This window comes from Aethalodelphis obliquidens, unplaced genomic scaffold, assembly GCF_003676395.1.
Source record: "Aethalodelphis obliquidens isolate GAN/ISIS:26980383/991018 unplaced genomic scaffold, ASM367639v1 scaffold18, whole genome shotgun sequence".
NCBI classification, from domain to species: Eukaryota; Metazoa; Chordata; class Mammalia; order Artiodactyla; family Delphinidae; genus Aethalodelphis; species Aethalodelphis obliquidens.
The window spans coordinates 7,161,403-7,175,220 of record NW_020837962.1 but is presented as its reverse complement, the minus strand read 5'-3'; the positions used below and the strand labels follow the sequence as shown (position 1 = coordinate 7,175,220).

Here is a 13,818-nt window from a genome sequence, read left to right as displayed (position 1 = left end):
GAGTCTGTTCAAATGAGACGCCAGATCGCATGTTCCCTTTGGTTCTCTGTCTTGTAAACGTGGGATGTCAGAGTCCCTGAGTAATCTTCTGTGGTCCATGGTGGAGGGCAGAGCGTGGCAGCCAGGTCACCTGGCTGAACAAGCCTAAGGCAAACATCGGGGCCTGTTCCTGACTCACTTCTGGGAGCTGTTGGTACCAAGAGGCTTGCCATGGAGGCACGCAGCTGGCCACAGTGCGCAAGACCTTGTCCTGATGAAAGAAGGGGCCCTTTTCTCAGCCAGAGCTCTGCCTCAGCAACTCCTGGTCCTGTGCCCCCTGGAACAGCCCCCAGTGTCTGCAAGAGCAGACACAGATGGAGTCCCCCTCTACAAATATTTAGAGAAAGGCATCCCTTCCCATATTTGAATGTGTATTAATGTTTGGTTAAATATTAATATATTGTTCACATGTGCATCACATTCTGTCTAGCCTCTTGCACTGGTATCCTAAGTCCGGGTCCAGGTTTTTGGGGTTTTATTGTTTGTTTGTTTGTTTTTGGCCTCACCGCGTGGCTTGTGGGATCTTAGTTCCCCGACCAGGGATCGAACCCATGCCCCCTGCAGTGGAAGCTCAGAGTCCTAACCACTGGACTGCCACGGAAGTCCCAGGGTCCAGTTTTCGAATCTTACCCGCCTCCCATTGACAACAGGCATTGATGCTGAATAACCAGATGAAGATTCTACCTAGAATTGCTCTGTGTCACCTTCTGTCACCTACTAATGGCCAACCCCCCCTTTAAACTATGGGCAGTGTTCACTCAATAGATATTTACTTACATCTTCAGTGTGAAAAGCAACGTGTTGGCCATCAAGTGGGATAGAATGTCGAGTAAGCTATTGGGTGCAACTTTCAGGGCGAAATGAGCTGCCTACACAAATGCCTTTAATATTTGACCAATATTTAAAATTGTTGGACCAAGTGAGGATTTGAGGATCGGAAAACGTGGTGCTGGTGTTCACAGGAAGGAGGAAGAACTCCGCTTGGGGTGGGCACTGGATAAAGCTCATAGCGATGTGATATTTAGTTAGAACTTTGTTGGCAACTACCTCGCTCATCGCTTTGCACACATCACCTAACTCAATCCTCCCTTGACGTGGGCACTTAACCTCCTTCCCCATTTCACAGATGAAGAAGTGAAGCTCAGGTAGCTTAGGTCATTAGTCCCAGGGCGCATAGCTGCTGACTGCTGAGGCTGTGACCCAGATGCCCGTGTGTTTCCTCTCTAACTTGGCTCTTGAATGGTGTTCTGCTTTTGGATGAGGTTATCAGGAGATAAGGCTTCCCTGGCACAAGGACCAGCACTTGCAAGGGCGTGATGTCATGGAGGAATGGACAGTGTGACGTCTTGGGGGAATGGACAGTGCTGTTCTGATCTGGCTGAATGATCAGCTCTGGGCCCAGTCTTGTTGGCAGAGGCCAGCCCTGGCTTCTGACCCCCAACAGGCAGTATCTTTTTATGTTGGAAACGTTGAAAGAGAAATCAAAGCCTAGCTCAGGATGCCACTTACCTCTGTATCTCGGATTAGGGTTTGACGCTGCTTGACAAGTGCTCTTGTGAACCGGAGCGCCTTTTCGATCCAAACAAAAACAGCTGAAAGCGATTCCTACTGACCTCCTTAGCATGTGAAATCCCTGCCCCGTTTTTAAAGATGACGGTACTTGGGGTTTAACCAATCAACTCTGAAAAGCTCTGAGAAGCACGCTGCAGTGTTCTCCAGCAAACCAGTGTCACTGCCGTGTGCGTGTGTGCATGTGCGTGTTGTCGAGTGTCTCGCCTTGGCTCTCGATATGCTTGGCTTACCTGCGGGTCCACTCTGCTCCTGAAACCTGCTGGAATCCCTCGGTAATCAAAGTCCTGCTTCTGTTAGGACTGCAGCTCCATTCGACGGTGGGGCGCATTGGAGAATTTGCGGTGGGGCGCATTTGACAGAATCATAAATCATCTGTAAATTCCAGGGGAAGAGATCAGGGAAGGTTATTAATAACAACTGCTATCCTTTGGAAACATGCCTTAGAAACCCACATTTTTGTATTTGAGATGTTCTGGGATCTTCACAAAGGCCTGTGAGGTGCGCAGGCTACATGGGATCCTCATTAAACCCGTTTTAATGCTTAGGAATTTTAAGTCAGTTTCCTAGGAGCACAGAGCTGTGAGCTGCTTTTCCTGGATATTTCACTCGAGGTAAACCAAAAAACTTCTGGAAAAGTCCAGGATCTTTTATTTACCCCGTCCTGTGAAGTCCCTTCTCTCTGAGATGACTTAAATGGACAGGAATCAGAGAGCTGCTGTGAGGCCAGGCTTGTTCAATCATTACGTGGGAGTCTGCTTAGTCTGGTTATAATTTATGCGAATATACACACAGACATAGGCGTGTACACACACATGACTCATGAGCCCACGTACACACAGATGTGCACACACATACTACTACACACATCATATGCACAATATCTACATTCATATACACATGCACACACATGCACGTATACGCGTGTACATGGTATGCACATGCACACACGTATGCATTTACATGTTCAAAGTAGCACACACATTCATATGCATATATACGCACGAAGCACACCCATATACAAAAGCACACATATATTTTTGCACACACATCTACACACCTGTTCACACACCCGTATAATTAGAGATATTCTACATGTACCATAAAAGAGCGTCACGTGGAATTACCAAATAGAATACTAGAGTGTGAAAGAATACAGAAGAAAGTTTCTGAGATCGTCTGGATTGTGCAATGCCCCTGAGGTCACTCAGCTCTAACCCGTACTGAAAATGTGACATCCGTACGCCTGCTCTTATCGATCATATATTTTAAGCAGATGATTTTTTGTCCGGGGGGGACCTAGATGGTTTGGCTGAATGCAAACCCCGATCCTCGTATCTGCGTGGGTCACTTAAAATAAACGTGAATCCTCTTTGCATTTCTGCACCCCTCCGGAAAGATTGGAAAGTCTGGTACCCAGCACGCCACCATGTCCTGATTCTGGGCCGACACTGAACCCCAGCCTAATTTTCTCAGTCTGATGGACTGCCGTTGTCTCCAACCTCCTTAACCAATCTGAAAACGATCCTCGGTTCCTGTGTTTCGGATCTTGTGACCAGACTAACTTCGCCAGTGCAGGGGTTGGTGTGTCTGCATGGGGAAATGCACTAATATGAATGTTTTTCTTTGTGTGTGCACCCTTGCAGTGTTGTTTACCAGGATGGATTTTATGGTGCAGACATTTATGTAAGTATTCATTAACGTGCATGCCATCCTTGTTTCCTCCCGAGTCATTCTTTTTACAAGTTTGCTGCAAATTTCTCTACTGGGTGCCGCCCATTTCCTCTTCCTGTGAGAAAGAGTTCAAAGGCTTGGAGGACTGAAGGCCTTCTGCTCATGATAGCCGTTGTGCTGTTTGAGTGAGTGGCATTAACTCCCTGATTAACTTCAGAATAAACGCAAAACACTTTCCCCAAAAAGATGACATTTTTCCCATGTCAAGTTAAAGACCCTCCTTCAAAAAGAAATCCTCTCTGAAGTTCTCAGTATGGTCTGTGTGTTTTCAGTATAATATGTAGGATGACAGCTGTAGTTACCAGCTGTAGAGGGTGAAAATATATTTTCATGGCTGATGTTTTGGATGTTTTCTTGTAAATATATTTAATTGTTGATCACTACAGCCCCAGAAAGATATTTCTTCCCCCAAACCCCGTTTCTCTCTCTCTCTCTCCCACTGATGATTTTAGCAAGAAATATCTCCTAACAAAATACAGGCCAACTTGAGCATTCAACTCTTATTTTTTTCAACTCTTTATTCCCTCCATCTCCCCCAAACAGTTACCTGATGTAGAATTATTTGTCCAATTTAGAATTGTTTGTTAAATGGTACCACTTTATTAAGCTTTTCACTTTTAGAGAAGAGGAGGATGTTTCTCATTATGGGGCCATAATTAAATTTACCTAACTTGATCTAGAGGTAGTTATTCACCCATGGTATGATATTAGCCTCAATGTTTTGAAAATGACTTGGAATAAACACAATTTAAAAGAAATGGGTGGGGTTGGGGGTATTTTCTAAATCATATCATTTTTATTACGAGGGACCTCAAATAAATTCAGTGGAATCATATTTGTTGTTTTATAGATTAGATAACAAAGAAAAATGTAACCATATTTCTGATCAAATTGAGGCAATTTACTAGAAAATAGGAAAGACACTAGTTATTTAATTTCCTTCCCTTCGAATTTCAAATAATTACAATTTTGAGGCAGAGTATTAATCTCCATCAATGATGAACTTGGGTTTTATTATAATTGCATCAAGTACATTTATTATAATCTGTGGGTTAGGTTTTTTTCCCCCCCCCTTAATGAAATGAAAGAGCAACCTACATGTTCTTTATTCACCCAGGGAACAACCTATTTCCTTCTTGTGTGTGTAGCTCCATCCACTCCTTCTCAAGTCCTCTCTTTCCAAACTTTGAGTTTATACCATTTTAAACAGAGAAGCAGGCAGGGGCTAAACAGGCTGGACCTCCTCCAAATCCTCAGTTAACCCATGAACCCCAACATCAGTCTATACCCTTCCCCTAGGGTAGCCTCTGGATAGAGGATGCAAATGGAGGGAGTTAGGACTTAGTTTAGGACATTTTTTTTTTTAATTTGGGAAATGGAGGAGAGTAGAGAAGGGATGGAGAAATTAGAAAAAAAGAAAATACACAGAAAGGAAAACTATCTTCATCAACACTCACCCAAGGGGAGAAAACATGTGGACATTACTAAGCCTAGCTAAAATCAAACACATTACAATTATTAGCTGCCATTTACTGAGTGTTCCCTTCTCTATAAAATGACAATAATTTATTGAATTATTTGTAAGATGACAATGACTTATTGAATTATTTGTGCTGTCCTATGGGTAGGTCAAATTGGTGTCTCTTCCTTGCCTCATAGCTTTTTAGTTTTTGTTGTTGTTGTTGTTGTTTTTGCGGTACGCAGGCCTCTAACTGTTGTGGCCTCTCCCGTTGCGGAGCACAGGCTCCGGACGCGCAGGCTCAGCAGCCATGGCTCACGGGCCCAGCCACTCCGCGGCATGTGGGATCTTCCTGGACCGGGGCACAAACCCGTGTCCCCTGCATCGGCAGGCAGACTCTCAACCACTGCGCCACCAGGGAAGCCCTGCCTCATAGCTTTTTGTATAACAGGAAGTAGAAGCTTCCTGAAGGTACAGGCAGTAGGAGCCCACAAATAAGGAAAAAGAATGGGCGAGAGTAACAGATAGAGAACATCTGCATTGGTTGAGACCAATGAAAAGCCGCGAGAACAAGGCAAGTAGAGAGAGCAAAGGGACTCAGAGGAGAGCATCCAGACTAAGGTGGAAAGAGAAACTCCATTCAGGGAGAAAAGCTCCAAAAAAGTCCCTTTGTGCTTTCGGTTCCTTTTGGGGGTTTTGCTTCCCACTGGGTGAGGTTTGGATGAACAGAGTTACGTCAGTAACTTCAAGTCCCGAGTTTCCTGGTGCCAAGGCTTAGAAATCTGTCCCTTTTGCCCTTATCAAGCCACCCTACTAGCCAAAAACATTTATATATTCTTCCCACTGTTCATATTATGATGATAAGATTTTAAGGAGGCAGCTCCAGACAGGCAGTTTGGTGACGGAAAAGCTAACTGAAATACGAAGTCTTAGCTTTGTTTACGCAGCACGTTTCTGTCCTCTTTCCAGGAAGGTAGCTTCTGGAATACTTTACTCTGTATCTGAAGGCGGCTTTGGAATCTTGCTGCGTGGGTGGTGTATGTATGTGGGGGACAGTGATGAACTAGACTCTGCCCCATCAGGGCAGCAAACCAAGGGCTCATAGATGGCCTTAAGTTGATTTAAGGCAAAAAAGAATATGAATATTTCCTGCACTCTAAAGCTTATGGTGCAGGATTCATCCTGGCCAGAAGTATATTATAATCTTGAATGTGCTATTTCAAGCTGCTACCCCTACCTCCTTTTAGATACTGGTATGTTCTGATGATTAGAAATGTCCCCCGTGCTCCATTTTTTTTTAAAGAAATGATGATTAAAGAGGTTCATAAAAAGGCACGCAAGGTTCTATTTTATTTAAAGGAAGTGTGTGGCTTGCTCGTTTGATCTCATTAAAAATAGTGCACTAGCACAGGGAGATCAGCTCGGTGCTTTGTGACCACCTAGAGGGGTGGGATAGGGAGGGTGGGAGAGCGACGCAAGGGGTGGGTATGGGGATATATGTATACGTATAGCTGATTCACTTTGTTGTACTGCAGAAACTAACACAACATTATAAAGCAATTATACTCCAATAAAGGTGTTAAAAAGAATAGTGCACAATAAATAGGTCTAGGGCCATCCTGAGAAGACCTGGGACATGTCTTAGACACATTGGTCCCCTCTAATAGGTCTAAACCAGTTATTTCTTTTTCATTTTATTGGGCAGAGTAGTAAGCATCTGGCTTTGGTTACTTTTAAGGAAAGTAAGGGGAGGCTGCTCTCCAAATCTTCCTGCCCCGGTTATCCTCAGCCTTGACAGTGGATCAGAGCAACCCAGCAACTATAACAGCATGGGTACCAGAACGACTGACCTTTTGTACATACCCTGCTTTCTCCACTCCTTCTCCTCTTTGTCGTCCAAGGTCCCCATCCCTCCCACCTGATGGTGGAGCCCTCTGGCATCTCCCAGTCCTGCCAGAGCACAGAGGATTTGAAAGACCCGCAGGATCCCCGTAACTAGCAATCCCCCTTACCTAGAATTAGCTCCTCTTAAACGTTTCAGGGAAGAGAAGATTGAAGCGAGAGAGAGAGTGATAAGCATGGACATCCTGAAAGTGCTGGAGGCAGTGGATTTGTAAGAAGATGCTGTGAGCTAGAAGCTAAGGTTCAAAACCAGGGCCGCTCCTTTGGGCTGAGTGCAGAGAAGAATCATCTTACTCGGGAGCCCAGCCCTGCAGGGGAAATACTGCCTGTTATGCTCAGGCCCAGTGCAGATGGCCACACGTCAGAGGACACAAGGGGTTTCTGAGTCAGCAAGGAGGGTCACAAAAGTCGTCACGTGGGTCCCTTCTACCTGAGGACACACTACATACACACACACACACACACAAACACACACACACTTTTAGTATTTTGAAAGGTAGGAATTGAGCTTCCATCACTAGCCTATCAAACCTACAAATTCACTCATTGTTTAGTGGTACCCATTTCCATAAATTCTTTTGAATTAAAAAGTGGGCCATGGCACAACATTGTAAATCAACTATACGTCAATAAAAGAAAAAAAGTGGGCCAAGTTAATGAAAAAATATATAAACAATAGGAGAAGCGATACATGGGTATGATCAACCATTTGAAAGTTGAAGGACCACGTCCCCAGGACCTGCAAAACAATCCATTAGATTTAGGGGTGAAGCTAGAGATCTCATAAGGCTGGCGTCAATCAAGGAGCTGAAAATAAGGGTTACTGAACTGAACCAAGACAAGTGTTTTCACCTGCTCAGGGAGATAGCAAAGAATATGGCATTTGATCAAAAGATAACTATTGAAAATGCAGAGAAGGAAATGATAATAGAGCTGTTAAAAAAGATCTGAGAAACTCTCAGTAGAAACAAAAGTAAGAGAGTAGAGTTCTGGGCACTGGAAAGAAGGGAAGAGAAGACGGGGGAGCAGGAGGGCAGAGAGAGCCAGAGAGTGAGAGGAAGAGTGAGAGAGAGAGATGATATAGAGTAATGGTATCTTTTTTTTCTTGGTTTTTTTTTAGAGCTGCATTGGGTCTTCATTGCAGGCTTTCTCTAGTTGCGGCGAGTGGGGATTCTCTTCGCTGTGGTGGGCAGGCTTCTCATTGCAGTGGCTTCTCTTGTTGCAGAGCACGGGCTCTAGGCGCGTGGGCTTCATTAGTTGTGACATGCGGGCTCAGTAGTTGTGGTTCACGGGCTCTAGAGTGCAGGTTCAGTAGTGTGGCACACGGGCTTAGTTGCTCCACGGCACGTGGGATCTTCCCGGACCAGGGCTCAAACTCGTGTCCCCTGCATTGGCAGGCAGATTCTTAACCACCATGCCACCAGGGAAGTCCTGATGACATAGACTATAAATGTTAACCTCGCTCCCTTTTATTAGAAAAGCCCTAAGCTTTCTAACACTCAATGCAGCTGAGAGGCTGCCTAGTGAATATGTCTGGATGAGATTCCAGTGCATTTCTGCATCATGCCTAAATCCCGTTATAACAAGGTTCTGGGTGACACCATGACTTAAATACAATTATTTCTGCATTCATGTCACTCTGCTGTCCATGGATCTTAAAAAGGTGTCCTCATTTCACTGATGTTTGAGCTCAGGACAGAAGTGTCAGTAGCATTGAAAGGTGGGAAGAGAAAATTCTCCAGATAAAAACCCCAAGTGTTTATTCCTGAGATCCTGTTTTCAGGATCTGATCCAGCTGGGTGTCGTCATTAGGCTGGTCAGTAACGATGGGGGAGGAGGCAACAGCCCATCCAGAAGTTAAGCACGTCCTGTGTAAGAGACAAGACACTCAACTGTTACATCACCTCATTCCCTCTGCACATGGTCCTATCAAGGAGCAATCTCATTACCCATCACCTCCATTTTTTTTTTTTCCCGGAGGAGGAAACTTTTTTCAGGAAAGAGATGAAATTATTTGTTCAGAAATCTTCACTGTCACTGGGGTTTGAGCCCATGTGATCTAATTGCCGAGTTCAACCCTTAAGCCCTGGGCCAACAGAATAACACTGTTGTCCCTATTGAGCAAACTTGAGAAATGCAGTGAAAGAAAGGAAAGGGGGAGAGTGAGAAGTGAGAGGATAATGGAGAGTGTATGGGGTGGACAAGCCACAGGGAATAATATCTGTACTTGAAACATTCAAATAAGTGAGAGAGAGAGAGAGAGAGAGAAAGAACTTTTACAGTTGTAGTTCCATAAATGTAGATTTTAACTTAAAAAGGAAGGCTAAGTAGAACTAAATTGGAAAGCAAAGCCAGACTATATAAAAAATATATATTACACACAATGTTTCTTGTCATATATGTTAAAAGCAGCTTTGATAGCTTCATTGTGATTCATTGTTTCATGAAATGCAATTGTGTTGTGTTATTACATGAAATTAAATTTAAAAAATATAAAGGCGTTGATACAGTTATGGTTGCTACTGTGCTGTCATCCTAATTGCCTCAATCATTAGGCAGCAAAGTTAAATCCTCAGGTGTTCCAGAGAATTCCAATCATGAGATAAAGAGATAAATGTGAGCGAGTTAACTTGAACTATTGAAATATGCTGGTAGGGGAAGAAGCCATGAAAATATCCTTTTTTCTTCTTTAAAAATAAACACAGGTTATAACACAAATACGGTGAGTGCGGTTTGATCCCCAGCCCCACCGTCTTGATACTCTCAGTTACAGAGATGTTGTAGCTAAAAAAGGCTCGGCATTGCTTAGTCTTTCTTTTGGTTTGATGGGTCACTCTTAGGTCTTAGTGAAATAAGAGAAGCAAACTTGTAAATGAATTGCTCTGGAATTTCTGTCTGACTTATGCATTTTCTTTTATTTCATTTTTGCATTGAAAAACATTACATTTCTGTTTCCTTATAGAGTAGTGTATCAAGAGCCTGTGTATGGCAATAAATTGCTGCAGGTATGAAATCCCGGCTGGTGGAAAAACTCATCACTATTGATTGTGGGTTTGCTGTGAAATCCTACTAACAAGACAATTGCGGGGAGGGGAGATGGTCTCTAACATAGAAGGAGGAAAGACTTAACTGAATTTTCCAGTTTTGATGTGAATTCTTCTAGAAGAGAGATGCTCATCATGAAATGTTTCCCTCTTTGCTAGATTGTGTGTCAAAAGGTCTGGCTTGGCTCTTCATTTCTTGGCTTAAAATGTATCTGGCTTCAATGAATATAAACTCAGTGAAAATAATTCAAGGGTTTCATTGAACCAGTAGTCTGAAAAAAATTTTTTAGTAGGTTCCTGGAGTCAACTGGGATGGTTAAACCAAAAAGCCTTTTATACATCCAGCATTGAGAGTCAGCATAGCTAACATAACTTCCCCTGGTTTCATTGTAGCTTCTTATAAATTTATTTCACAACTTTTGCCGTAGCTCTGAAACCTATTTCCCACTGCTGAAACAACACCCAAATGAACGAACTTGTAGGAAGGAAACAGAAAAAAATCAACACATCCATCGAAGTGTAGCTGGCTAGGTCTAAAACCAACATTAAAACTGTCAAAAGGAAAGAGGAATGAAAACTAATGATCAGTGGGAGTTTTATTACATGGGTTTCCCTGTAACCTGCATCCTCGTTTTGGTTCAGTATTAAGTCAATTAAGAAGGTACTTCTTTTTTTACTGTGAGATTAATCAAGTTTTAATAAGAAATCTAATATAAAAAATGGGTACTTGGACCTAGGAGAGGACCAAATAGTTAAAATTCCTGACATCAACTTTTATTTTCACTTTCTAAGAAAACAGGACTTCTATTGCCATATTTCAAAAATAGCTGAACATACGCAGATAAAAGAGTAATGATTTATATTTATGTTTTACATTTTGCAGATGTTCTTTAAATGTCATTATAGTGAATCAATTTTATGTATATTATTAATCCACCTGTTTTAGACAAAGTGAGATCCTTGGATGTTCTCAGAAAGGAAAAGCCCTGCCCAATCCCTGTGTCCCCACCAATGACAAAAATTTTACCTCGCTTCCTAAGCAATTCGCCGTTTGGATATTTGAACATCTTTTTCCAAAAGTATGCCCTCAAGTTTAAACGTGTGATTTCCGTTGTCAAACCACTCTGTGATGCAATGGAGAGCCACAGGGCTCATTAATAATGCTTTACAAAGTTCCACAAATGAGTATCCAGTTTCATTTCATTTCACTCAGCATCTCCCAAACCTGTTTGGTCATGAAACCTTGCCCTTCCCTGCCACTATGAATATCCCACCAAGCACAGTTTTGAAAATGGTTCATTGGTGTATCATTAAAGGTCCTTAGTTGATAATTTCCCCCAGTGGACCTCCAGAAGTCTTGCTAACAAAGGAAGTGTTTCTGACCATGTGAGTCGGTATCTCCCATGGCCACATCTGGTGGTGGTGGCCAGGTTGAGAGGGGAAATCCATAATGACATTTAAAATGTGTATGTTCTATAAGTTCACACTTGTATTTTGCTGCCTAGCATGTGAAAGTGAGTACATTTTGTGAGTAGGGAGTGTAGACCATTTTGTGTTTGTCATCCCTTTTTTACCTTTGGTTTGGTGGTAGGAAAAATCTACTCATCAAGGATGCATTTTTTTGTCCTAAGGTCTGGGAGGACCAGTTTCAATGTGAACATGGTTTGGTGACCGCAGATAGGAGTGAGTGCTTCTTTTTTCAGACATTACTCCAGAACCTTGCAGAAGCTTTGGCTTTGCTCAACGAGCTGCAAAATATAGGGCAATAAAACTGATTAGAGTCACCTGTTAGAACGGCTAATTAAAGCAATTTGTATTTTTTTTTTATTACTTTACAGTGTATGAACACATATACGGAGTTAATACACAACTCTGGTTTTCCCCTTAAACGGATTTCATACAGAAGAAAAATAGCGAACGAAGACAATGCAGTATATAGATGTGGTGACACCCAGCCGTCCAGTCCTTTTCTTTTTCCAATTATTACATATTTCAGGGATCACTTAGGCCTGGACTGTCCAGTACTGTAGCCACCAGCCCCATGTGGTTGTGTACATTTAAATTCAAATGAACTCAACTTAAAGAAATCAAAAACTCCATTTGGTGTACCAGCCACACTTCAAGGGTTCAGTAGACATTTAGGACAAGCAGCTACCATACTGGACAGCAAAGATATAGAACATTTCTGATATCATCAGGTCTGCTGGACAGCAAGAAGATCACTGACCAAGGTCAAAATCTCTCCACTGGTTCCACAGACTTTAGCAAACTATGACCTTGACTCATGAATCAGGAATACTTGTAAACACATTCTTGAATAACAAAGATAAGTATCAGGACATTGACCACTTGTGCCTGTCTTGCATGGAAACACATTTATTTTCTTTAAATGGCCAAGTCATTAGGCAGACATACAGAGGATGGATCTTTCCTGAAGCGTTATAGATAAGTCCCTCTGAAGGATCCCAGGTGTACACACATCCATTTTATATTCATGCAATAAGTATCAACCTAATAGTGAGGTTTGTTTTAGGTGTATTCTATTTGCACTGCCACAGTTTTTCCCACTTATCAAGCTTGCTACCTACTTCCATTGACGGAAAACATTGCAGAAGTTGGGGGAGTCCTACAGAGTTCAAAGAAGGTTTGCAGGCAGGACGTGGCCAGAAATCTTTACTGGGACCAAATTCACAGTCACCAAGGCATGATTGATTGACACGGAACTTGATGCAAAGAACTTTGCAATAACTTTTCTTTTCCGTTCTGGAAGTGAAAGAAAAAATGAAACACACACTCAAACTTTCTCCATTCAGAGCTTTCAGCTGGTTGCAGCTAAGGCCTCCTAGCAATCAGGAAGCCAATGCCAGCCCCTCCCTTCCTCATTAAGTTCAGGAACATACATACCTGCAGACCTGTGTCTTTTATGGCTGCGTGATGAAAGCTGAAGGGATGGGCAAGCAGATGGAAAGAATGGCTCCAGAACTCTGGTGACCCCGATTTTCCCTCAGCCCATCGGTCTGTATTCCTCAGCGCATCACTCTGTATCTGCTTGGTGCTGGGTGTGACAATTGCTTTGGTTTTCCATCTCCTCAGCACATTTAATGAGTTTCTCCATTCCTAATTAGAGGACATGGTGTTTGGAACACCAGGTGGTATCTGGCTAAGACCTCTTTTTTTAACTTTCACATTGTTTTTCAAGGGAGACTTTTTTTTTTTTAATACTGGCTCCAAATTATTGGTGATTATCTGTCAGCATGTCTTGGAGGTATCGTCTCTAGCATGATCCAAAGAAGGAACTTGATTAAGGAGAAACTAGCTTTTTGGAATTGCTGTGTAAGTGATAGCGACGCTTCTTGCAGTTTTCTCGTTCATCTGTTTTCTATCCTATACCTAGAGCCAAATATAATGAACTCCTTCACCCAAAACCCTACCATTAAATCCCCCCATTACACCAGTTATTTATGCTGTTAGATGCCCTCTGACATCGCAGTCTGTCCTGAATTGCCCCTTTCCAGTGAGGGTGGGAACCCTTCTCCCAGAGGATTATGGGACTATGTATTCTAATTAGAACCTGAATGGTCCCTGTGTTATCGGTGGAGACTGGATCCTGCTTGTTAACTGTGCTGAAATCATTCGACAGTGGTTGATGTATCGCTGTGGTCTGCTGAGCAAGGAGCTCTGTTATTTTCACAGTTTGATAATCAGTGCTCCACTGAACACAGTTCCTTTAGAATATGCCCATTTGTTTGTCCTCTGCTTAATTGAACAATTGCAATTACTGGTACATACAACTAAATGTTAATTATTTTTCTCAGATTTTTTTCTCTCCTAATGATTTTATTTACAAATTGGAAGACTTTGTATTTTCCACACCAAACAAATTCTCCATCTGAACCAGTGTGATATCTTTAGCTGAAAAGACAGAATTTTTAAGTGCTCACCATTCCTTTTTTTAGTCATTACGTGATATATAGAAAGCTGGAGACAGTCTTCTTTAACTGCTTTAGTGGTTGAACAACTACATGTGCAAGAGATGGCTAATACACTTTCAATCAAAGGGTTATCTTATTT

General features: G+C 42.5%; 1 protein-coding gene across 11 annotated transcripts in view; it reads left to right on the top strand.

Annotated features, from left to right (window-relative positions):
- Nucleotides 1-13,818, top strand: part of RBFOX1 (RNA binding fox-1 homolog 1) — a 2,175,109-nt gene that overhangs the window by 2,123,201 nt on the left and 38,090 nt on the right. For 7 of the 11 annotated variants that reach the window (XM_027117455.1, XM_027117451.1, XM_027117457.1 and 4 more), the window contains one exon: nt 3,255-3,294. The exons of the other annotated variants lie outside the window; for them this stretch is intronic. In XM_027117455.1, the coding sequence (XP_026973256.1) occupies nt 3,255-3,294 (40 nt within the window). The remainder of the gene's footprint in view (nt 1-3,254; nt 3,295-13,818) is intronic. 11 annotated transcript variants of the gene reach the window in all.